Source organism: Oenanthe melanoleuca, chromosome 20 (genome assembly GCF_029582105.1).
Source record: "Oenanthe melanoleuca isolate GR-GAL-2019-014 chromosome 20, OMel1.0, whole genome shotgun sequence".
Classification (NCBI taxonomy): Eukaryota; Metazoa; Chordata; class Aves; order Passeriformes; family Muscicapidae; genus Oenanthe; species Oenanthe melanoleuca.
In genome coordinates, this window is record NC_079353.1 from 11,475,459 (window position 1) to 11,501,635 (window position 26,177).

General features: G+C 41.8%; 1 protein-coding gene across 3 annotated transcripts in view; it reads right to left on the reverse strand.

The window, feature by feature from the left end:
• PTPRT (protein tyrosine phosphatase receptor type T) overlaps positions 1-26,177 on the reverse strand; it is a 439,066-nt gene that overhangs the window by 267,654 nt on the left and 145,235 nt on the right. For all 3 annotated transcript variants that reach the window (XM_056507593.1, XM_056507591.1, XM_056507592.1), the window contains exons 3-6: positions 15,146-15,417; positions 8,561-8,642; positions 5,430-5,545; positions 2,571-2,745 (exon numbers count right to left, since the gene is read on the reverse strand). In XM_056507593.1, the coding sequence (XP_056363568.1) occupies positions 2,571-2,745; positions 5,430-5,545; positions 8,561-8,642; positions 15,146-15,417 (645 nt within the window). The remainder of the gene's footprint in view (positions 1-2,570; positions 2,746-5,429; positions 5,546-8,560; positions 8,643-15,145; positions 15,418-26,177) is intronic.

A 26,177-nucleotide genomic window follows, 5' to 3' on the forward strand; every position in this document is an offset into this window, starting at 1 on the left:
TAAGATTGCCAGTAATTTCTTTTCAATAATACACTGGTCTTAGTGAAGGTGCCCACAGACAAGCAAGGTGGGGTGTGTTTAATTTCATTGATCATTCCATTTGCTGAAACAGGTATTTACTGTCCAGTTTGGGGTTTAGGAGTATGCACATTTCAAAGTAAAACCTCTATTTTTATATCTACCAAACTTTTTCATTCAATATTGAGAAATGTAAACTACTTTCTGTTCTAAATACTCCAATAACACTTCTTATGCATAGGGAAGCAAACAAAAAAGATTACATAGACACACTTTTAAATCTTAATCTTTGTTGAAGAAATACCTTGTGCTTTTATGTTCCTCTGCTTAAGAGAAAGCACATGAGAAGCAGATTTAGCAGGTTTAGGAGCAGGACTATCAATTGAGCAAAACCTCTATTACAGGCTAATTGAATGTATACTCAAATACATTATTACAATTCAATAATCGTCTCTTCAGAATTAAACAATTCCAATTTGCTTTCATTTCCGCCTGTGCACATGCATTACAAATTTGCTGTTATTCTAATAATAATAAAATTGGTCAGGCAGGTTGGAAGTCCCAGTCACAGGTGTCACAGGGTGGCACCAGACTGACCTCAAATGAGCCACTTAACCTCACCTGCATCCTAATCAGGGATGAGGAGCAGGAAGGGACCTTCCACAACAATATTACCCTCTTCAAGTTTCTTCCAGGTAGGTGCATTGCTGAGCAATCCAGCAATGAAGCCACCAGCCATTCATGCTTTTAATTTATTCTTCTATTTTTTTTCCCTGCTTGTATCAACAAACATGAAGTTCCAGGCACCTAACTGAGCCTGGAACGCTCTGATACCTGCTTGCTCTGTTTGGCTGTGGCACAGCCCTAGGTGTGCCACTCCTGGCAGCTCAATTCCCTTTAAATCATGAACTAATCCTTCCAGATTTGAACAAGGTACAAGATCACTGGGTGGGAATTAAATGCACTTGGCATCCAGCAGAAACATTCTCTTCATGATCTGTGTCATCTAAACATCTGCACCACACAACACTCCAACAAATGATCTGATCACCAAAGGACAGAGTCAGTTGGCAGAAAACAGCACAGTGGACAGTTTGGTCTCATTTCTACAGCTGCCCTTCATTTCCATACCCACCATTTAGAGCAGTGAATTATAAACTGTGAGCAGACCCAGACTTCAAATTCCTCTCACCCCAAACACTGAGGACCTCAGGAACATCTCATCCAGCTTCTGACCTTACCACCTAAGAGTAGTGAGCAGTCCTGTGGTGCAGCTCAAGTTTAAGAAATAAATAAATAAGAACCCAGCACAGGGGATAGCACTTCCCCACTTGCCTGTGAAGGTGAGATTAAGACACACCTTGCATGTGTCAGGCCCTTGAATCACAGTAATTAACATGGCTAAAATCCAAACACCCTTCCAGAACTACTGATGATTCCATTCTGGAGCATCAGCAGAATCAATCCCAGCATTTACTGCCAGCAGCCCTGAACAGTTCTCCTGACATGTAATGCTCCACCACAAGATTATTTCTGCCTGATAAAATACTGCAAGGAAAGCAGGTGAATCTGACTGACAGCCAGACTGTTCAGCTGACTATATTAAAAATCTCCATAACCACCATATTTTACTACAGAAGTTTTTACAAAGATTCCAAAGTTTAAATTCAAATATTCAAGATACCAAGCTAAACTCATGTCACTTTTACAGTTTTCTCTTATTTTACCATGAATGAAAGAAGGTCCATGTCTTGGGTTGCAACACAGGATATGGCCAGAAATGTGAATTCTGTCCCCATCTGTTAAACCAGGTGGGGCAGTGACCCTGATCTCCTGGCACATATTATCTGCTAATGGGCCATCTTTAAACCAGCTGGGCAATCATCTTTATCTTTCCCACAGCCCATCCTCCCTCCAGGAAGATATCATCTGCTGCTGGCCCATTGAGTCCCAGGGCATGACTGATAAAATTCCATCATCCCACTGGGAGATGCTCCAGCCAGGGGAGGAGCCAAGCCTTTCCTACCCAGATAAAAACTGAGATTTGGGACACCAAGACAACCTTCTTTCCACTGGATTCCAGAGGAAAGCCAGACCTTTGCACATCATCCCTGGAGCTTCAGAGGAAACTGCACCTTCTCCAGGAGCACTGCTCCAGCTGAACCACATCTGCCCCTGCAGGAGGATGCAGCCACCATTGAATGGGACTGTGCCAACACCCTGACTGACTGACGGGTGTCAGCTTGGATTCTGACTCTGGCAGGGTTTGGGATTGTTCTGTGTAATGCTGCATTTCTATTTTAATTTTCCTAGTAAAGAACTGTTACTCCTAATTCCCATATCTTTGCCTGAGAGCCCCTTAATTTCAAAATTATAACAATTTGGAGGGAGGGGGTTTACATTCTCCATTTCAAAGAGAGGCTCGTGCCTTCATTGGCAGACAGATGTTCTCCAAACCAGGACAGTCCAATCCAACAGCATGCCAGTTTTTAGAGACAGCTCTCCTCCAGGAGGGAGCAGTGCTGTGGGATGAGTGTGCAGTTTGCAGTTACCTTTGACGATGAGCTCGGCGTAGTTGGAGACGCCGGAGCCGCCGTCGGAGCGGATGACGCAGCGGTACTTGCTGATGCTGCGCTGGGACGTGTCGGCCACGCTGACCGTGGCTGAGAAACGCCTGTGGTTGACCACTCGAGTGACCATCAGGGCTGTGTCCCTCCCGTTCCACTGCTGCAGGGGCAGAGAGAAAGAATGTGGTAGTGAGACTGGCAGGTTATGCATTGGTGCAGCCATGTGTAATTTACTCCTTAACACAGGTCAGAGCTCCGTGTTGACGTTGCTGGGTGAGAATTCAGCCATTCCCTCAGGAAATTCACAGGGCTGTGGCAGCTGAGCCCTAAATGTTCTTATACATAGGTGAGGGTGGGCAGGTCCTGGCACAGGGTGCCCAGAGCAGCTGTGGCTGCCCCTGGATCCCTGGCAGTGCCCAAGGCCAGGCTGGACAGGGCTTGGAGCAGTCTGAGACAATGGAAGTTGTTCCTGCCCGTGGCAGGGGTGGCACTGAATTGACTTTAAAGTCCCTTTCAACCCAAACCTCTGATTCTGTGACATATTTATGTTTGCATTTCTATTTAATATTTGAGCTATTATCTGGACTTTTGGCGTGTTCTAAGGATACAAAGAGGGTAAAGGATCTGGAAGGGAACCCATATGGGGGGCAGGATACTGAGGACACGTGGCTTGGTCAGAGTAGGAGAAGGAGACTGAGGTCAGACCTTTCACCAGGGGCTGCAGCTCCTCTCCAGGGTAGCTCTGATCTCTGGGACAGGGACAGGAGCCAGGGCATGGCTGAGCTGTGTCAGAGGGGTTTAGGGTGGGGATCAGGAAAGGTTCTCCCAGAGGTGCTGGCAGTGCCCAGGCTCCCCAGGGAACAGCCCCGAGGCTGCCAGAGCTCCAGGAGCTCCAGGACAGCACTGCCAGGGATGCTCAGGGTGGATTTTGGGGTGTCTGTGCAGGGACAGGGGCTGCCCTGGGTCATCCTGGGGGTCCCTTCAGCTAAGGACATTCTCTAAGATCAGTTCCTGCAAAGGCAGCTCTGACTGCCACAGTGCAGTTTCACACAGTGTAAGGAGAAGCCTGGCTTGGATGTGAAAACACAACAGCTGAAGGATTTGTGTTCACCTGGGAAAACACTACAAATGAACAGATTCTGTAAATTTGGCCTTTTCAGATGCAGAACTCTGATTCTGGACTAGTTTAAATAAATTGGTTGGATGAGCAGACATCCTTGTACATTCAGCATTCCCCAATAAACCTCTCTACCAATGCCAGAGCACATTTTTCCAACTGGAAAAGGGACAGAGGAAGAATTAGCCAGAAATTGTTCTCCACAGTATAAACACCTCAACTTGCTCATTTGTCCAGTTTATTAGGAATTTCAAAGGAAAGCACATTGCTGTTTTGGCAGTTTCCAGTAAACAGTTTTTAGGGGTGTTTCCAAGGCTATTTTCATCAAATGTTGCAGTTTAGTTAGAGAATGGAAAGCAGGTTTTCATTAACAATAGCAATTCTTTCCTCCCTAAACTGCTTCTCATGGGGAAAGGTTCATACTGCTGCAGGTCAGAATTGTTTTTACACACACCTAATTGTAACTTTTAATATTTTAATGAAAGAAACCCAAAAAAGATAAAATAAGCAAAAAATATATCTTGGTGGGTGCTAGATGTACACCATAGGTAAATAAATTTACACTGAAAATGCAATTTTTAGAACAGCTGTGATGAGAGCATAGTTACTGGATGTAAAATCATTTTTATATAATGCAAACTACATGTCTCACCAACATAAGTCTGTTTCCCAGTACTAATCCTAATTTTTATTATTAGATAAGCCAATTCCTTGATTTAAACTAGATTTGAAAATGTTCTTTCTAAATTTTATTTAAATGCCTTAAGTAAATTATAAAATTTGATGAAATCTGGTAATTATTTGACTACAAAGGCCCTTCCTGTCTGCCCCAGATATTACAACTGTGGGGTGATCAAACCCTCAGTCACATTAGTCCAAGCTGAGAAAGTTATGTTGGCCCTATTTACATTCTACTAGAATCCTCTTGGCTTGTTTGGGAGTTACACATTTAGGAACTCAGTGATTTTAAAAGCTTCTGGAATGGTAATGCTGGGAGTTCACATGATAGAGAAATCCAAGGGGCAGCAGAAATTTTTGTTTCCCCTGCTGGGAAACACACACACCATGTGCTGATGTTGGGGTTGGTGTCTGTTCCAGTTCAAATTCTAACACTGACCATGAATTCCCAAGGTTTTTGCTGTACCCACTGGAAGAGCAGCACCCAGACAAGTTTGATCAGCAGGCTGCAAATAAGACATCCAGGGAGGGAATGTTCTGGTCTTTTAGTGAGTGACTAAAAGGAGCCAGACCAAATCTGCTGTCAGCACAGCCAAGGGAAACTGGGAGCAAACTGGGTTTTCCTATTTTAACCTCCCAGATAAGCAATTTCAGACCTTGGACACTTCCTTCTTAACAATTACCACCGACTCCAGGCTGAGAACATTTTTAGAGGGTGAAAGGAAGGCAGATGACATAATAAAGCAGAAGAAACCTGTTCCACTTTCTCTCTTTTCTGCTTTTCTGAGTGTTTATGGGTACATGGGCATTTGTTTGAAACCAGAATTTTGCTGTCACTAGCCATCTTTTCCTTTTTCTGTCTCCCAATTCCATGCTTAGTCACTCACCTCCAACTCTCACCTAGAAGTGATTTAAGGCAGTTTTTGAAAGGATCTTGATGAAAACATTTTGCCACACCACCACCAATGCTTCTCAAGCTATTTCTTTCCCTTGCAACAGCAACCAAAGGCCCAGATGAAGCAGGGGAGCCCAGCAGGGCACTGCTGTACCTGGAGCCAGAGCTTGTCGTGCTGTGACCACTTCCCGCCGGCGATGCACTGGAAGGTGGCGTTCTGCCCCACGTTCACCTCCACGTTCTGCAGCCGCAGGAAATGGGGGGCTTTTCCTGCCAAAACAGGCACAGGGTTACAGGGCAGAGCAAGGCTGAGCCTGCTGCACCCCCCCAAACACCCAGCAGGGCCCTGGCACCTCCCCTGCCAAAGCGGCTTTGCAAAAAAAAAAAAGAGCGTTCGGCTCCTCCCTGCAGAGAGAAGGGGTGATGGAGCTGAGAGAGGGTGGCCTCAGGGGTCTCAGAGAGCCCTGGCACCTCTGAAAACATAGATTTGGATCAAATCCCCAGTTCATGGTCACCAGCACAATTTCTTATTGCCTGCTATAAAGAGTAATTGAGTAATCTCTTTTCTTCAGAAAACTGTTTCTAAAAAGGTCAAAAAAAGTCAAGTGCCTTTGTGCTTGTCAAGCATGAGTGACCTAAACCTCATTTTCACAAGGGTCTTTTATCCTTTTGCTTTTCTTGACTATCAGATACATCCTAGACCTTTAGAATAATGCATCATCAATATCAAATCAGATATTAAATTCATTTAACTGACAGTATTGTATCACTGGTTTAGTTAAGATCACTGTTATCAGTGTTTTGCTGACACTAAATTCAGCATTAGTTCAAAATTAAACAAATGCAGATATTGGGTTTTTTTTCACAAAGAAACCAGATGAGGGGATTATATTTTTGATTAAATATCAGACTGAGTAAGGTCTCTATTTAACTAGAAGTATAAACATGATTACAGCAGTGAATGCAACATCTTTAAGTGAACTGTTTTCTTGCAGGTCTTCAGAAAAAGGTTTGTGCATAATTCAAAAAATTTCAGTAGAACACAGTGAAAAAACTTACACCTAAAAAGGTCAGTGTTTTTCAACATCATCTGCACATTTTCTAGTATGGTTAGACACAGAAATAGAGAGTTTCAGAGGACATTATAACCTCTTCTGTTGCAATCAGCTCTAAAGGGATGTGGGCACTGTGGCCATGCATGGCTGAGACTTGATGTGCAAGTGTTTGACACGTGAACAGAGAACACATGTTTGTACATCATGTCAAATGGCTTTGTCTGCTCCTGTGCCCCATCCAGCACAGTTCACTGACAGTTCCTGAAGGACAGGGACTCTGTACCATCCTGGGCAGCAGGAATTTGCATCAAGGTTTACTGGAAATCTCCCTCTGGGTGACATTCAGGACATTCTACATGGTATTTCAGGATAATTCCAATATTTGTGGCTGCATCTGAAGCTGTAAGTCAGCTACAAATACAAAGTGTAGATTCCCACCAATGCCAACATCCTTAGGTCTGCCCATCTTCTGGAGCATGGGCTGTGCTGTGATGGCAAGGCTCATGCACACAGAGTCAATGAGCTTTTAGCATAAGGAAAATGGATATTCCAGTGTGCTGCTTCACAGGACAAAGGAAAACAAGAGGCAGCACCAGCAATACTTTTATTTTTCTGTATAACTGTCATTAGGGGGATACTGTTTTTGCTGACTTTGGTTTGCCTGCCTTTGTCATCTGTGAAGGTAAAGCAGAAATGAAGAAATAAGACCAATGATTTCAGTGACCTCCAGGGTCACCAGGAGCTTCATGTTTTGATTTACAACAATTGTAAAAGGAATCTGAGGGGCAAAGGCTGTACAAGGAGAGGGAACACGTGGGTGATGTTTACCCTGGTGACTGTCACTGCTCTACAACAAAAGCAGCACTGGGAACCAGACAGGAGCAGCATTTAAAGAGACTGCAGAGAACCTGCAGCTTGTCATGAGCTCTGTGTGCTGGGGGCTGCAAAGAGATTGAAAAAAAACCAACCAACCAACCCTGTTTGAATCATTTTGTTGTTGAGTCACCAAGAATGCACTTAATTTTGAGGAAGGACCTGCATATACTTGAAGGAATGGATTTGAAATTAGTTTACTTAATTAAGCAGGGATACAACACAGCATCCTGCCTGACTGCTTTAAGTCCCATCATTTTCTTGTTGAGACTCTGCCCCATGGTTTGTTTAGTGGCCTCTTTCCCAGTGAAGGGACCAGTGATCACCCAGCACGCTGTGGAAGGCACAGACCATTTGGGGATTTGTCTGGATGCTGCCAGTTATCAGCAACATCTGGTTAATACAGACTGTAAGCATTCCTTAATGAAGTAAATGCACCCAAAGGCCTGAGCAATGAGCACATGGTAAATACAAATATAATTTACTTAAGCAGCAATTAGCCATAATGCAGTTATCAGAAATGTCCTGTTAAACTTGAGCAGAACCATGTCTGTCACATTGAATGGCAGATGTTCTTTGACATTCTGATCATAGAAAAACAGTTGATTTCACTCCATCCATGAGCCATCACTTTTCTTGTGAGCAGCTGTCACTGACTTACTGAAACCATGAGCCAGAAAGAGGGGCTGTTAAAACAACATCTTTACAAGCAACTTTACATCACATCCATAAAATATAAAGTGCTCAAGCCCCACTGAAGGTGGGTAAAGGAACCAAAAAAAGTTCAGACTCAAAGACTGAGGCACAATGTTCCTTTAAACATAAAAAAGCAAATAAATCTCAGCTTATTGTTGTGTCTGCAATAGAAAAATGCAGCACTGACAATTTTGAATAGTGTAATGAACCTGCATTAGTTTCTACTCCTGTATAAGTGCAGTGTCTGAATAAGATTAATTTTTAATCTCTCAGCTTTCTGTGCAGGTCTAATATGCTGAAACCAACTGACCTTTGGGACAGGCCTCTTACCAAGGAAACACTAAAACTGTTTGGTTGTTCTTTTCAGAAGTTAACCACACAGGTTATTATGAGAAGCTTTTTAGCTTGTTTTCTACAGCAAAAAGATTAAGAAATAATAAAACTATCAGTTTATTATCAAGTAAAGAAGAGAGAATCCCACTAGCTATAAACTGAGATCAGCTTTGCCTTTTGCAGAGCTTGCAGAGAGAGGTGATTTAAGCAGGGCTGATTGTCCTTGGGGGTCTAGGAAGGAGACAAGACATTTCAGTGCTGGCCCAGCTGGGTAAATCTCTCCTTTAAGCTACAGACTGGCACAGTCAGAAAAATAAAGAGTGCTCACTGCAGGGATGGGCGAGAACTCTGACTTCATCCACTGCGATGTACCCGGGGTGTCCTTTCAGAGAGACAGACTCAAATATCACCTGAAATGCAAAAAAAAAAAACATTCTGAGAAGGAACATTGACATCAGTAATTTCAGCAGTCACCACATCCAAGTCTGAGTCATTCAAGGCATTTTGTTAACAATGAAGGGGTACCAGGGCAGTTCAGTGTGTGAATAAAACACCTAAACTGTTGGGGAAGCAAAACAAAGGATTAGAGCAAAATTCAATGGGATTAAAGCCAACTCTGTGCATCTCTGATTTGGAAAAGCAAAAAGTGCCCTGGGTTCATACACACACCTATATTCACTTAAGCACCAGTCCAAGAACATTAAGTGGATAATAATTTGATATCTTGTTCTCAGTATGCCTTGGAAAATTGGAGACAGCACTACATGAGACAGAATTCTCTTCCTGAATCAGTGACCATGCATGGAGTCTTCTGGAGAAAACCCTGATTTGCTGTGCAGGCCCTTGCAGAGCCAGAAAGTAAATTACAAGCTAAGGATGACACTGGATTCTGGGCTGAAGTAAGATTTTCCCAGATATAATGATTGTGTTTCTGCCTCTCCCTGGATTTCACTAGCATGATCTGAGAAGGAATATTCTTAAAAACCATATGTACAATTTCTTTTCATTAATGGCACATTAAAATTTTTTTTTTTTTTTTTTTTTTTTTTTTTTTTTTTTTAATTTGTGTACTTGGATTATAAAAACATCCCCGTAATGTGAGTCTAAAAAGACAGATATTCCATCACAGATGAATAAATATCTCATTCTTCTCTATGGCTTTGTAATTTTTATCGAGAAAACTGCCCTGAGGTATCTTGTTACAAAAATATATGGACTATCAAAAAATCAGCAGTGCAGAAAAAACAAAACAAAACCAAACAACAAAAAACTAAAAATCTGATAAAGAGATAATTAAAAATAAGTTAATTGTTGGAAAGTGGTGCAGTGGAGGGGAAGGTGCAGATCTGGCTGTGGAGACCAGCAAGAGGACAAGAGGAAATGGAAAAAAGCTGAGTGAGGACAGCTCAGGTAGGGCTTTGGGAAAAGGTTCTTCAGTGGGAGGGAGATCTGTCCCTGGAAATGAACACAGCACCAAGCCTGGCACAGCTCATGGAGCATCTGAAGGATGAGTTTTCAGCAGTCCTGTGAGGAGCAGGGAGTTGGATTTAATGATCCTGGTGGGTTCCCTTCCAACCTGAGTCATGCACTCACTCTGGAAGGAAGAGGACGTTTAGAAATGTCTAATAACAATAATAACAATAATAACAATAATAATAATAATAATAATAATAATAATAATAATAATAATAATGCAGCTTGATATTGAATAATCAGTGATGCTACCTCTCAAATTAATGATTGTCTTCCCAAGGGAATGAAGTGCTGTCCTTTACCACATTAAATAAATGAATGGGTGGAGATGGAATGGGTGCTGTCCTCTGCACGTGAAAGGGAAATTCCCAGTCTCACTCCATCTGACTAAAGCAGTTCACACTATACTGGATTGCTGATTTTTGCATGAGTAAATAATCAGGTTTCCAAGGACAGAGTTAACCACACCTTCAGCCAGCACAGTTCCATAGGAGAAGGCATTCCAGTCCTTTGTAACTTCCAAAATTCACTACTAGAACACAGAGTTAACTATTTAAAACCAGTTTTCAACAGTTCTTTTGGTTCTAAATAAAAGCTGGCATTCCCAGCCTGACACTGTTCAGCCTCTTCTTTATTCCTTCATCAGAAGATTTAATACAGCAAAAGATAATTTTAATAAACTGTCCAAATGCTGCCCTGGATAAAAATAGATCCAAAATATCCTTCCTAACTATAGAACTGCTGTTGTTCCTTTTTCTTTGCATTTGGGCTTCCAGAACATTGTTTCTTCTCATGTTTTCATGACTTCCTAAGATCTCTTCCCCCAATTCAAAACACAACCAGATGAAGATCTCCTTAAATATATCCATAAGGGAAAAAAGGCATAAAAACAGGTAGAACAAAAAAATAAACAAGCAAAGATAAACTAAGAAAAGCTCAGGTGCTAATAATATGTAGAAACAAAGTTCTCCTCCAGAGAAGACTGGACAAAAACTAGGCTGCCCAGGAATTCTAGGAAGAAGCCACTGGAAGATAAAATAATCCAAAAACCATTAGCAAGTGTTTTGTATTATTAAGGTCTTTGATAGGCTTTTTAGAGACTGTATAAAATAAGAGTATAAAATAGGAGTCTTTAGTATGGAAATTATAATTACTTTAGCAATTAAATATCATTCATGATAAAAATTACATTTACTGGGAAGGTCATGCAGGGTTTTACTGCAACTCCCTTCAGACCTGAATTCAAGTGCAACTTTACAGCTACAAAACCTTATTTTAGTTTTACTTTTGTGAAAAGTCATAAGCCACAACAAAGTAATTCTCAATTATTTGCAAGGCAAGAGCTTGTCAAGTTCTCCAAGGCATTGACATCAGGCATGAGTGGGTGGCAAAAGTAATCACCAATAGACAGAGAATTGACTTTGGTTAATTACCAACATTTGCAGGGTCTTTAATACTGCACAACTTAATAATAACCAGCTCAGCCTCTAAAAAATCCCTGTCCACTGGTGCAGAATCCACTGAATAGAGGACTCCTCTCAATTTAAGGAATATTGTTTGACTATTTTATTCTGTTCTGCCTTTTCCCAGTTCAAACTTACACATTATTGTCTTTTTGTGTATTTTGAAGCATCTCATCCCTATCAAAGTGAGAAGCACAGAAGCACCCAGGCTCTCCTGAAAACTGGGAGCTGAGACCCAGCATGGGGAAAAGGCAGGAATAAATGTTTATGGGGCCCATTTCTGCAAGCCTCACACTCAGTATCACTCATGTCCTTTTAAATTCAGTTGGAAATGCAGCATGATGGTTGAGACAGGCAATGCTTTGCATTTAAAGAACTACACAGAAATTAATACAGCTGACAAAATACAATGCTTCACTCTTAAAAAAAAAAGATTCTTAAATGCTCCTGAGGCCTGCAAATGCAGAGTCATGTCATGTTTCCTTGCCACTGAAGAAGCCCCGTTCAGGGCTGTGATTTACCAGCAATGTCTGTGTTAGCAGCACAGCCCAGCTCATCTGCTGTGCCACAACAGCTTTCTCCAGGCATGGATCAATAACAGTCCTTGCTATACATCAAAAAAACCCTTCCTGGCAGGCTCTAGTGCTGCCCTTGGTGCATTCTGGGGCTGAGTTCATCCTCATGGCAAGCAGTAATTCAAGATTACACGCATTACCTTTCTCCAGGAGCCATTAGAGCTTTTTCTTGCTACGCTGGGAAACATTTGCAGGCTGGGGATGCAAGTACAGCTAACTCCAGGGTAGACATGATAAATCCCCCACATTTCTGTCTCAGCTAAGTGCTTCTGCAGCCACATGACTCCTATGACCCTGGCACAGAACTGCCAGACCTAAACCACAACCTCTGGCAACTGCTTTGGGTACCAGTTTGGTAAAAACTGGATACCAGTTTTCCACCAGCCACATCTCCAAAGTGCCAAGTACTTGACAAAGCCTCAGACCAAGGCAGAGAGCTTCAGATTGGCTGAACTTTTGATGCACATATCAATCCAGGATTGTGTGGTTTCTGTGTTTTAGGAGCATGATGGACATTTTGCCTGATGCAGATTTCAGTATTTAGGGAAAATGTTGGTTTTGCCTGGTCTTTTCAAAATACAGAACAGGCTGTCAGTTCTCTTGTGTACAGAGACTTCTCCAGGAATGCAATTTTGATTTAAAGCTGACAAAGAAATGGCAAGTGTGAGGGTGGGCAGGCCCTGGCACAGGGTGCCCAGAGCAGCTGTGGCTGCCCCTGGATCCCTGAGTGCCCAAGGCCAGGCTGGACATTGGGGCTGGGAGCAGCCTGGGACAGTGGGAGGTGTCCCTGCCATGGCAGGGGTGGAATGAGATGAGCTTTGGGGTCCCTTCTAACCCAAGCCCTCCAAGGATTTCATTAAATCACTTCAGTGGCACATTCTAGATCATGAGTGTGGAAAACAAGTCACTCCTCAGGCAGCAGCACACCCAGGTTTTGTTGTCCTCCCACCTCTGGACTTACTTAGGCAGAAATGTTGCTTTAGGCTGGCAAAAACCAATGATATTTCCTCTTCATTTTTTCAAGCTCTCTTTTTTCTTTTCATTTTTTCCTAAACCTTGCTTAAATGTAGAAACTCACAGAACTACAGAAGACAAACAAAGGTGATTTATAAAACCAGAGACTGAAATTAATCTGCTAGATCCCCATAGTATCCAGGACAGATCTCAAATTTTAAAAGCCATGCTTAAGGATCAAAAATAGTAGTATGACCAAAAGAAAATATCACTTTCATTCAGCACAAAATTAAAAAGAAGCCCCTTGCATTTTCTAGGAAGGAGCTACTCCTGGGCAGGTTCTACTGCCTTCCAATCCATTCATTTTTGTGCTTCAGGGGAAGATTCTAGTTTGATTTAAAGGATTCTTTTGCCCAAAAAAAGCAAACTTGACCTGCCAAAGCACTTGTAAAAGACCTAAGTGAGGCTCAGGAAGGCTGCTATTGATATATCTGAGAGCAGGATCCCTCTTAGTGTGAGATCAGACTGCCTGTTGCAGGTTTTTCAAGCGCCGATTTCCTGGGTGAAAGATCATTTCTGTTATCTCTGTGGAGCACCTGGGATGAAGCAAATTCTGCTTCAAGCCCAGGCTCACGTTAATATGAATGGAGCAGGAGCACTCCAGTGTGCCTTCAGAGCAGCCACAAGTTGTGCACTGCCCTTCAAACACCACTTTCCACACATTTGCATCTCTTTATCCTTCCCTCTGCACTCTGTGGGTTCTGCTGCTATCCACCACTCTTTCAGAGGCACAACATTAAAGCATCCTCCTCCAGCTCACACTTTACAGACCTCCCACCCAGTTATTAGAAGCAAGAAAAAGAGAGGTTTTTCTACCTGCTGGTTTTTATACACAGACTATTTGCTGCTTTATCATAGTTCATTCTATCCTGGTCCCTGCCTCACTCATGTCTTTTATTAGTATCACATGGACATCAAATCTCCTGCAAGGTTTAGGATGAAATTGCCTCATAGGCTTTCTTTTTTGGTGTGTGTGTCTTGAATATAAAACAAGACAAAAGTACTCCTTCAACAAAAAAAAAGTCATATGTGAGTCCTTTGTGTGAGAATTATCTGACTAAAATTAAAATAATGGCTGCAAAGTTGCCACATGTAGTTTGAAGCAGACAACTAATAAGTAGGTGTAAAACTAATATAACCAAAAAATAGTGCAGCCATTACATTTCTTGGCTTTGTCCTTGTCTAAAGAAAAAAAATCTTTTAACAGAATAAATAAAGCTGTCGAGAAAGAAGAACTGAGGATCTAGTGAAAAATATCCACATTTGATAGCATGGTACAAGAATTTATTGGTACCTTATGTCCTTACACCCCTCATATGGGCACAAGATGCAAAGCCAAGTAAAGCCAAGTGAAAAAATGTTCCTTCTTATGGAACCAACCAAGGCTCAGAAATAATCCAGGGAGATTTATGCAGAGCACAGATTCACATCCAGAAGCTGTTTTGTTTACAGTCACACAGTGCCATGCAAAGTGCCAATACAAGTGGCAATTTCATCATGAGCGAGTGGGTCTTGTCAATAATTGCCTCCCATCCATCCCTCTGTGGCCTGCCAACAACTGAAGGAAAAAAGTGTGGAGGGAAGAAATGTCTTGAGCTGCCTCTATAACCACTACAACCACTATAGGTGAATTCATTCTGAGAGGAAAAATCAGGGAGGGAGGTGTTGATATTTGTTGATCCAAAGGGGAGAGGGAGAGGTGTAAGAGCCTAAAAGAGGGATGCCTCAGGGTGGGCTCTTTAAAATGCTGTTTATTGTATCCAAATGATGCAGCAATTCATTTATCATTTAGAATGCTGTTTATTGTATCCAAAATATGCAGCAGTTCACAGGTGGTGGGTGACAAGAGCCCAGCCCACCCTTTTCAGCCACAGCTGTGGGTTCTTCTGAAAGCTTCTTCTAGTTCTGGTTCCAATGCATTATATACTTTTCCTTACAGAGCATCTTAAACATGACAACCTGTACTATTACCTACAGCTTATCATAACTCCTTACATTACCATATTCATGTTACTATTTTCCAAAAGTTAGTACATTACAGTTTAAGCTAGAACTTGTTTTTTCAGTTTTCTCGCAGTGGAAAATTCTGAGATCTTTACTTGCAACATGGCATTTTTATTTGTGAATATCTTTTTGCTTGGCAAAAACATCTTTTGTTTGAGGTGGATTTATCCTTTGCTCTAAGTCATAAAAGCCCCTTCCAACTAATATACTAACATATAACATACCCTTTGCCTTCTTAGTTACCCAGTAAGACTGGCTCAGCAATTATTTTCTTCTATATCAAAACTTGCTATCATTCTTCAGATTCTACATCCAAAGATCTTTCTGTCAAATTCAAATCCTTATCCTTCCCGACGGAGAGGGGAAAATACGGCACACCCCTACCTGATAGAAGTGTGGCCAGAAGGTGCTGATGGCCAGCTCTGCCTTGACCCAGCCTTCGGTCACCACTCCTGAGACGTTCCAGACGGGGTTGCCCTGGGGGCCCCCGTTGACCTTGACGTAGACGTTGAGCGCGCCGGGGCTGGAGCGGTCGCGGCTGGCCAGGTAATAGTGGAAGTCGATGCAGTGCGTGTCGTTCTCCTTCAGCGTGGGCAGCAGCAGGTGAGCCTTCTGCCCCGACGCCCGCCCCGAGCTGTTCACCATCATGAAGGAGCCTGCAGGGCAAAGGGGAAAGAACAAAGTGGCTTTGGCTGGATTTTCAGTGGGAAGCGCTCAGCGGTTCCTCCACAAAACCATTGCTTGATGCCAGTTGTTAAGGAGAGAAATGATATTAAAATTGCAGGGTATGATGGCTAGATAGAACCACTTTAATTAAATAACTTGCATATCAAAATAGAAATACTGCCTTGCTTGTATTGTTTTACCACCTTGTGATCACACAGTCACTCTAAACAAAACCCGTTCCTGCTTCGAGCAACAACCGGGTTCTGCTGCTGCACAGCATCCCCCAAAGGCACATTCAGTGCAAGGATGAGAGGAAACAGCCTCAAGTTGCACCAGGGGAGGTTTAGTTTGGATATTAGGAAAAAATTCTTCATGGGAAGTGTTGTAAACAGACTGTGGAGTCACTGTGCCTGAAGTGTTCAAGAAATGTGTGTATGTGGTTTAGTGGTGAGCATTGAGTTGGGTTGATGGTTGGGTTTGATGATCTATAAAAGTCATTTCCAACCTTAACAATTGTTTTATTCAACACAAAAACTACAACAGCTGATATTTGCCAGTACCCTTCATGTCAGTCCCTAACTGTGAACCCTGGCACCTCAATATTTGAAGGTCATGTTAAGAAAACCCCAATTTTCTGAGTCCAACCAAGGGAGGGTTGTCAACAGAACAGCAACATCTTTACTTGTAATAATGCAACAGGACAATAATTCTTGTGGGAGGGAAGGGTAGGAGTAATTTAGGGAGGGAAATGTATACTGAGGCAATTTATGAATTTGTTAACCTGAAAGTCTGCATCATATTAACCATGGCACTCGATGTTGAACTCACATTTGGATTCATCAAGCGGTTATTTTATAGCACATTGTGTCTCCACTCATCTCCTCACAGATGCATCAAGGTGACGAATGTCAGCAATAAAGGAGAGCGTGATGAGAGTTATTTGATTCAATTCTGGTTACAGGATCTCCTTTATGTGGGTGCAGACAGTCACACTCAGAAAGTAAAGAAAACACCTGCATGGGGCAGGGGGAATCTGTGTGTCAGCAGCCAGGCTTGATAATTTTTAATCAAACACAGCCTCTTTGACACTCCTGGCTCTGATGCTGCTCCAAGCCGTGCTGCAGATGTGTTTGTGTGCTGGCCTCTCACAACTCACAGAAGATTGAGTTTGAAAAGCCCTGCCTGACTTCTGACCTATTGACTTTTCTTCTTCCTCACCATAGCAAGTGACTCAGATGAGCCAGGCAAACATTTGGATCAATTCTGTGCAGTGAACAGTCATATATTAGACATTTATAACAGTACAAGTAACTTTCTCTCCGAAGATTTTTTTTCCCCCGTGTTTATATGATATATATGTATTTTGTAAAGGATTGACAGGAGGAAGTCAATCTTCCAAAAGAAAAAAAAAAAAGTTACATACTCTAAAGACCTTGGAAAATTCCAGTGCACAGCTGGGGAAGAGGAAGAGACTCTAAGAAAAATTATAGACAAGATGGTCTCTGGCAATGCTGCCTTTCAGTGGAAATGAAGGAAAAACAATAAACAAAATGGTCCCAAGTCAAGAAATTCCAGATTCACAGCAAGGACTTGGAGAAATGTTAGAGCTGAATCCAAACTTTCAGTTTCTCCCTAAAAATTAGGATCCTGACAAATTTCCATTGCTGATGTAACTCTGCTCTCAGTCAGCCATAAAACCTTCTTCACCATGTAATGTGTGCACACTACCATTAAAAATCTACTCATAGAAGATAAACATTTGAGAAATTGAAATGTGGGTTCTGTTTCTATGACCTGAGAACATTTATTATCAGAAAGCACAGGTGCCAGCAGGCTTGGAGAGGCAGCACAGCCTGGCAGCTGAGGCAGAGGCTGGGAGCCTGACCCAGCCAGGTTTGGGAATTGTGACACCCAGATCCACGAGGCTGGGAGCCCCTCTGCTCTGGAGCAGGGATGGGAGAGCTGGGGGAGGTCACCAGGAGAAAAAAAGGTTCCAGAGAGATCTCAGAGCCCCTTCCAGGGTCTACATGGGCTCCAGGAGAGCTGGAGAGGGACTTAAGGGATAGAGGGACAGGACAAGAAGGAATGGCTTTAAGTTGAAGGAGGGAGATTTAGATCAGAAATTGGGAAGGAAATGTTCCCTGTAAAGGTGGGCATTTGGAAGATGCAATATCAATCACCTTAAAAATATTTGCCTTTTAATGGATTGGGGGTCTGAAATACAAAGAAAAAAGTAAAAATGTGGCACAGGGAAGCTGTGGCTGCCCCTGGATCCCTGGCAGTGCCCAAGACCAGGCTGGACAGGGCTGGGAGCAGCTGGGACAGTGGGAGGTGTCCCTGCCATGGCAGGGGATGGAAATGGGCTTTAAGGTCCCTCCCAACCCAAACTATTGTGGGATTGCAGGATCTGTGTCAGTACACAAATGCAAGAAGCACTGCTGTGCAGAGGATTTGGGAAGTAAGACACTGTGAAACTGCTGAGTAAAGGTAGCATGGTCTGGAGGAGCCCAGCTGCTGCTGTGGATGCTCTGCCTGAAGCATTTCAACATCTCTTGAAGACAAGTTCTCCCTCTGCCAGATCCAGGAGGAGGCAGGTGCAGCCCAGAATCACTCCAGGAACAGCAGAGCTCCTGTGCCTCCTACACTGGGGAGAGACCAAGGAAAAGGGATTTTCAAACCATTGCACTTCTGGGCATGCCTCTCAACTTTCCTCTTTTAAATTTGGATAATATGTAGATTATCCTGCCCTAAAGAACTGCTCTGATCTGTGCTGTGTCTAACACAATGCAGGCTTGAACTGCACTGGGGGAGGCAAGGGCTTCAATGACAGCAAAAGTTAGGGAGTATTTCACTTCTACAGCTCCATGTATAAAAACAACGAGCTTTCCTCTGGGAGAAAAAACATCAGCTTGTATAAAAAGTTCCAAGCAATAATTACAATTTTATTTTTCGCCACCCACAATAAAATGAATCACAAGCTGTTCGTGGCCTTTTGTGCAACTGCTGACAATTCTGGGGAGAGTGGGGAGCCTGAATCCAGTGACTGGCAACACCAACAAGAATAATATCCATCCACCAAAAAGCACCTATCAAAATAATAAGTCTTAATTACTAAAAAAATAGTTGTCATGGATAAATTATTCCCAGCTTCCTATTTATAGCATATCATTTTTTAATACAATGTGTGTAGAGATACAGGAAGAAATATTATAAAAAACACAACTTTCTCAGGAAAAGTCCTGATAAGAGGTATTGTATTATTTTATGCAGTGGTAAAAATTAAAATTTCCACTTGCAGAGCCGTCTCTGCCAGAGAAAAGAACTCACACTTTGTTTAAAGGGATTTGTTCCCTAGGAACTCTGCCACTGTCCTCTGCTTCTGCAGAGCCTTGGAGGGACAGCTTCCCCCACAAACCCTTCCCTGGGATACCCCAGGCACAGAGAAACCTCCAGCCTGGCCGTCCTAGGGGCTGAGAACTTGTAATTCCATTAAAACAATCATTGGCATCAGGCACACGAATAAAATTCATAAAATATTCACTCTATAAAATTCACCTGTGAATAAATGATACCCTGAATCCTAGAAATTGTCCCCAGTTAGACATAGTTTTATTTTTAATTTTTATTTTCACAGTGTGAACTTGAACAGGTCTCCTGTCCTCCAGGACCTTCACAAAGTTGCTCTGCATGTTCCAAGATCAACAGATGAGATCCACTGTCCTATTACAAATTTCCTTGTGTGGGCAAGATCCATCACTTAGGGGTAGGTGAGAGATCATGAGAACAGCTCCCACCAGGAGAAAATAAATAAAAAACAAGCCAGCCTTTTAGAGACAAATGTGTTTTTCCTCATTATCCTTAATAAAAATTGACATATTGTGATTTAGGGTCTGACAGCCTTCTTTAGACTGAGCACAGAGCTGATGCTGATGGGACTTATTCTCAATTTATTGGCCTATATGTGCAAATAAAAGAGATACAATCAGGTCTGGCACCAACAAATCACTTGTCACAGTTTCCACTCATACAAAGGACTAAGGAATGAATTAACATGTCACAAATGGAAATTATTGACTAATAGATGACTGAAAGCCTCCTGAATGTCTCCAGGCAAGAATATGAATAAAACAAAAGGTATCCTGGAGAAACTCTTGTTTAGACTGTTGCATATCCAATTGGGAAAAAAAAGAAACAAAAATATCATTGAGTTTCATTGTTTTGTTTACTTCCCTACAAAAGTTCAAGTTTCCAAGTCTACACTAAACTGAAAAAAAAATGAATTTTTGGAGGAAAAAAATTATCTCTGCTGGATAAAAGCTCTTTTTTATGTTTATTTGACAGAGAAGTATAAGCTCATTAAAGCAAATTGAGTGTAAGGTCAATTAAACATGGTGTTCTTGGATCAACAGGTTAAATTAATTAATATCTTGCTGGCTTTATCCTTACTATATGTGAAAATGAATCAGATCAGTCAAACAGGATAGAGAGACTGTAAATAAATTCATTTTCCAAAACCCTTTCCTTGTTCCAGGAACGTAAAACGCCACTCTCTCCTAGTTATTAAACATAGCACTGAAAATTGAGGAATTAAACCATGAAGTGCTCTCTAGCTGGCCATAAATTTCAATTTTTCCCCTGCCTGGTGGATAATGATGCCTTGATAAGCGTCCTGTTATTGATGCATCTGCATCCCTGCTTGTCTCTGCAGCTGTTCTCACACCAGCACTTTGTGTTTGCCTTCTCCCAGGCTGGAATTGAGCTTGTGATGCCTTTGCACATTGTCCTGACACAAATGCACCAAGGAGCTGCCAGCAGGGCTGGGCTGGGCTGTGTGGGAATCCTGGATATTCCCCTGGACCCCTTGGGACCCCTTGGGCAGGGGGCTCAGAGGCCTGGGCACAGTGCCCAAGACACCTGTGGGTTTCACTGCAGTCCCTGGGGAAAATTACCATCATTGCAGGAAGAATTACAAGCATAAATTAGATTGTTAGAAGGTAAAAAAGTGAATTTATAGAATTGTTTATAATAAGGAGTCCAGAGCTAAGATGGAGGAATTTGGGTGTGGTATGTCTTTCATTCTTCTCCTTTGTGTCATCCATTTTTTGGGTTAGGATGGCACCTCTGGATTGGTTTGGGAGAAAGCTGGACAGTGCAATGTGTCATAGATTGGAAAGTAATTGTAAACATCATGTATGTAATTTATAGTATAAAATTTATAGTGTGCCTCCCACTGACCTGCCAGACCGACCTCTGTAGGTCAGGGAAAGAATTCCTTAGATAAGAAAGAATAAATAACCTTGGAAACCTCAGAAAGCAGCTTTTGACTCTTCCTGGGAAAACAAGAACTCCAAAACCACCAAAGACTGTGCAGTGAGTGATCTCAGGCTCAAAGAGACATCACCTGTCACAACAGGGCTGCTTCAAAACTCAACCACAGCAGCCAGGGAAGAGCTGGAAAGGAAGCTGTCCAAATGCTCTGGGGCTGCTCAAGGCTGAACACCAAACCCAGGAGTGCAGTGCTGTTTTCAGGAGCAGACTCTCCCCAAAATGAAGATGTGGGTTTCCAGCAGGTGTGCCAGTGTCTGCAGCCACACCTGTGTTTATTGCCAAAGAACAGTTCCATCTCCAGGAAAGTGAGTCTGGCACCTGTCCTGCTAAGGCAGAACAAAAAGAATAGAATAGAATAGAATAGAATAGAATAGAATAGAATAGAATAGAATAGAATAGAATAGAATAGAATAGAATAGAATAGAATAGAATAGAATAGAATAGAATAGAATAGAATAGAATAGAATAGAATAGAATAGAATAGAAATAGAAATAGAATAGAATAGAATAGAATAGAATAGAATAGAATAGAATAGAATAGAACAGAACAGAACAGAAATAGAATAGAATAGAATAGAATAGAATAGAATAGAATAGAATAGAATAGAATAGAATAGAATAGAATAGAATAGAATAGAATAGAATAGAATAGAATAGAATAGAATAGAATAGAATAGAATAGAATAGAATAGAATAGAATAGAATAGAATAGAATAGAATAGAATAGAATAGAATAGAATATGGGCTGAAGGGGCCTCAGGCCAAGCCCTGCTCAGAGCAGGATCAGCCCTGAGCTTCCCACAGAGGGTTCACAGCTCCCCACAGGATTGCCCATCCCCTCTGCAAAGCCTCCTCCACTGCCTCACCACCCTCATAGATTTTTTCCCTATTTTCTCAGTCCAAACTCTCTCATTTCCAGTTAGATCTTCTGTCTCTCATGCTCCAGGCACCTGCTGTGGTACAAATAACTCAGTATTCCTGACACCCTCCTTGCAGAAGAGGGTTTGTGAGGTGAGCTGTGCTTTTGCAGGAGCTCTGACCCTTTCCCAGTGCTCCATTCCCAGGGGACAGCACCAGGGTCACTCAGTGCCTAACACAGGGACAGAGCATGGGATCCTTGCCCTTTATCCATCCCTTTATCCCAGGGATGGCTGCAGGATGGATCAGAGCAAGGGGTCTCCCTGCACTGGCTCTCAGTCACTCTGAAGGCCACAGAACAGATATTGAGCATCTCTATGTTAAATATGACAAAATATGTTTGTGGACAGTATAACAAGAAATCCATCAACCTCCAGTTGTTTTCCAGCAGTGGCAAAGCAGGCACTTGAAGCAGAATTTAAGAAATCTTCACAGGGTGCTGTTAAGCAGAATTTACTGTTTCAATCTTCTGACAATCAGCAATATAAAGATTTTTTTTAAGTCAAAAGCTGCATAACCCCATTCATTAATTAGCCACAGAATGATCTTTCTCTCACCATTTTTGTTGAGTCAGGAGTAAGTCTCTGTTGATGAGCTCTAGAGTTTGATTATACATTGTGCTGGGGAAAATAAATTACTATTTCCATGCGCTTCAGGATTCTGTCACCTAATCTGTAGTTCTTATTTTATGGAATTTATTATTACCTACCTGCTGCACACTTCCCAAGTAGGGATTTTTACATCCTTGTTTGTGCATAACACTGGGAAAAGGCTCAGAAATCTCTTCCCCTCACTGATATACTACAGACAGCAGCACTTGTACAAACCCAGAATTTCTGTATCTCACAACCACATCCCTTTTCCATGTATTAGGGCAAAATCAGATCCATGGGGTTTAATTCTCAAATGTCAGTAATACTGAATTTATCAATTAGATAGTTTGATTCGCTGATAAATACAAATATAAATGGCAAGTTGAGTTCAGGATCATTCATGAGGACAATTCATTCACTTGAGAAATTTCTGGATAATGGGGAAGAATTTTTTAAAGGGACAGTCTACTATTTGTAAAAAGCTTTTCTTCGGTCAGAAGAAACAAGACAAAAAATATATCATTGGTTACAAAGAAAAAGAAAAAATAAAATCACATTTTAAAAGCATTCTTCCAGCAGTCTGATGTTTTGTGCAACTTTTGGTCACATCATTCTGTGGCCCTGACAAGGACAGCAAATGACACAGAGAGAGATTTGCAACAGAAAGATAATGCTGAGGACTCAGGTTCTGACTTCATCATTTCTCAGTGACACATGTTTTAGTTCTTCATTGGCCTGAAAAAAATTCAACTGCAACATGAAGGCAGAACTCTTAAAAAGCAGCACTTAGGAGAGTGAGAGTGTCCAGCACAGAAGAGACAAGAGAAAATTTTTAAGCACAGGAAGAATTTACTGCCTCAATTTTTCACCAAGGCATGATCTAGAAGTGCAAGAAAACTGACTGTAACACCACAGAAATGACAAGGCAGAATAAAAAAAATTTAAAAATAGCTGCTTCTCTATTGCCTGTTCCTGGCCTCAGCAACAGGCCAGAGTGTCTCCAGGAGTCTGTACTCAATACAGAAACCTGTTGGGGAAAATCAGCACAGAAAAATGAATTTTTGTGGCTGTGGACACAAGCACAGCAATGATACCTCACTGCACTTCAAGGTGTTTGTTCTGAAGACATTGGTTGAGTCAGTGAGCTCCTGAAGGCATTGACATCTAACATTTCTAGTTTACAACAAGCACTGCACAGCTCATCACAAAGATTCATGACAAAATTTCTCATTTCAGTGGTGCAAGGTGATCCAGCATTGCTTTCCACCTGCATCTCCAGAGCACAGACCTTTCCTCTTTAAAAACCACCACTGAGAACTGCAGCTAGAGCAGCATCAGACCTCCCATCACATTCTCCTCTTCACCAACAAATTTTTATTTACAACACAAATCATTGTCCATGAGAATTCAGGAGAACCTTTGCTCTACAGCCACAGCCATGTGGAGGCTGCTCTGTGCATCAGAGAATCCCAGAATTATTTGGGTTGGAAGAAACATTAAAAAACATTTAATTCCATGTCCCTGCCATGGACAGAAACTCTTTGCACTATCCCAGGATGCTCCAAGCCCCTTCCAACACTGCCAGGGACATGCACAGCACACCTCATGCTTATCTCCAGAGTCCACTGCTATTTCTAGAGTTTTCCTCCCACATTTTATAAACTTTTCTTTAATAAAACTCCACTGCCACAGCTAAGAGCCTGGGTTCACTGAGAAGCAAAAACTTATGTGTGCTGCAGAACCAGAAACGATTCTATAAATCTCAGCAGTGAAAAACCTTTTTAATAGACTCATTGCCAGCATTCACTGTTGCTAGGGTCACTGCAGTAGTTTCCTTCAACAGTGTCCTCATTCTATTATTTACAAACATGGTAAAAATTGCTTGGCAGTTATATTAAAAAAAAAAAGAGTCCATTAGCAATGGAGTTACACCAGTGTATCAGGTAAAAAACATTTTTAATAGAAACCATACAATTCACTGTAAACAATAGTCAAGTATTCTCTGGAAATTTAATTTTGTTAAGTGATTCAAAACTGATGGAAGTGTACACTAAACCCTGCAAACTAAACAGGTTTATTTGCTTTTTAATTCCAGTATCCTGACAACTACTTATCCTACCAATCACTAGCTTACCACTTAAATGCAGGTAATTGATTTAAACAGTTAATAATATTTATGTAATTAAATGGGCAAGTAAAAAATAGGGTTAACAGCCATTATCCAACATAATATCTTCATTTAATGACATCAAAATTCCTGTTCTTGGCACCTGAGAGCTTTATTGCAGCTGAGGCTTGAAAGTGAAGTCCCAGAGATGTTGTGGGATGTGAGTCACAACCTCTGCTTGAATTCTCTCACACAGATGTTGCTCAGGTCAGCTCAGGATCCAGCAGTACAACATCCCTTCCTCACCTGATTTAACCTGGGGCATAAAGTTCTGCCAAATGCAGCCCTCTCTCAAAACACCAACAGGAAAGGACTTCAGAGGGAATGGTCAGTGCTTTTTGAACAAGTAATTGCTACTTTGTGTGCCTCAGCTTTGTATTCAAACACGGTGCTTATTTTAAAAATTAAATTCTGTATCCTGCCAAAACCCTGGGGTTAAAAATAAAAGTCTCTCCAACCAGGTGGATGCAGATGCAAAGAAAACATGTTTTAAGTTGGTGACTACAAGCAGCTGAATAATTAAATCACTGCACCTCAGCCACTGCAACATCAGCTCTCCTTGGAGGGGGCAGCAAGCCAAAATGTCTGTTGTTTCTCAGGGTAAAAACCTCTCTCCAGAAACAGGATCTGACATGCTTAAGCATACATGACATGCACAAAATTTAGATTAAAAAGTCAGGTTTCCAGTGCTCTCTATCCCACAAAGGTCTGATTTATACAATGGTGAAAAGACACAGGAAACAACTTTGGATAACACATTGTTATCCTCACAGACTGCTGTGCATTCCCCAGATCCAGTGGCTGATCAATTTAGCCATTACAAATTTAACAACAGTCCTTTGCCCAGGCAGCCTTTGTTCTCAACTTTTATTTTGTGTTGATCCTCTTTTCCGACTTGTTTTATTCTCTGAACACATCTTTCTATTTTTGCCTAATCCTCTAACAACATTTTGAAAGATAAAGGACAGACTACAAACTCCATTCTGCCTCCTTCTCCCTTCCCAGCCTCATTTGTGAGAGGTGTGTGGAGGAATGGTTCCAGGTTCACAGCAAGGAATTACTGTTATAATAATAATAATTCATAATTGACTTTGTTTAATTTGGTTGCTCTCAGGTGGTTACCCTGGTGTTGTTCAAGGTTCTCAGGCTCCAGTCTGCTGTGTCTAAAAAAAGCCTCTGTGTCTCCAAAGCCTCCCAAGACCTTCAGCTGAGACAGCTCTACCCAGAGCTTCCTGCTCGTGGCAAGTTAATAAACTGTGCTTATCTTCTTGCTGCTGTGCTTAATTAAAACTGACATCAAATCTAAATTGCTGGGCCAGTTGGACCCTAAAGGTTGAACCAACGAGGGCTTTGTGGAAACCACTCTTGAATTGCCTTTGGCATCAGCCAGGCAGCTGCCAGAAGTATTTTGGTGCAAACCTTGTTTTCCTGGGCAGCACTGAGCTCCACAGCTCAGGCACACTCTTATTTTCAATACACTGGGCTCTCTGTTTGCTTAATCATTAAAGACAAATAGCTAAATATATTTTATTACATAATTCTAGAGTATTAGGAGTGGTTTCCATGTCAGCCAGAATTAAATGTCTCATTAGCAAGCATGCAGCTCCATTGCCAGCCAACATTTATGGTCTCTGCAACTCAGCTAACATTTCCATATGTTTTGTATATGTAACATTTTCTAGGAAACTGCAGAGGGATTATTACCTTTTCTGTTTGTGACAGAAAGCACATATTAATTGTAATG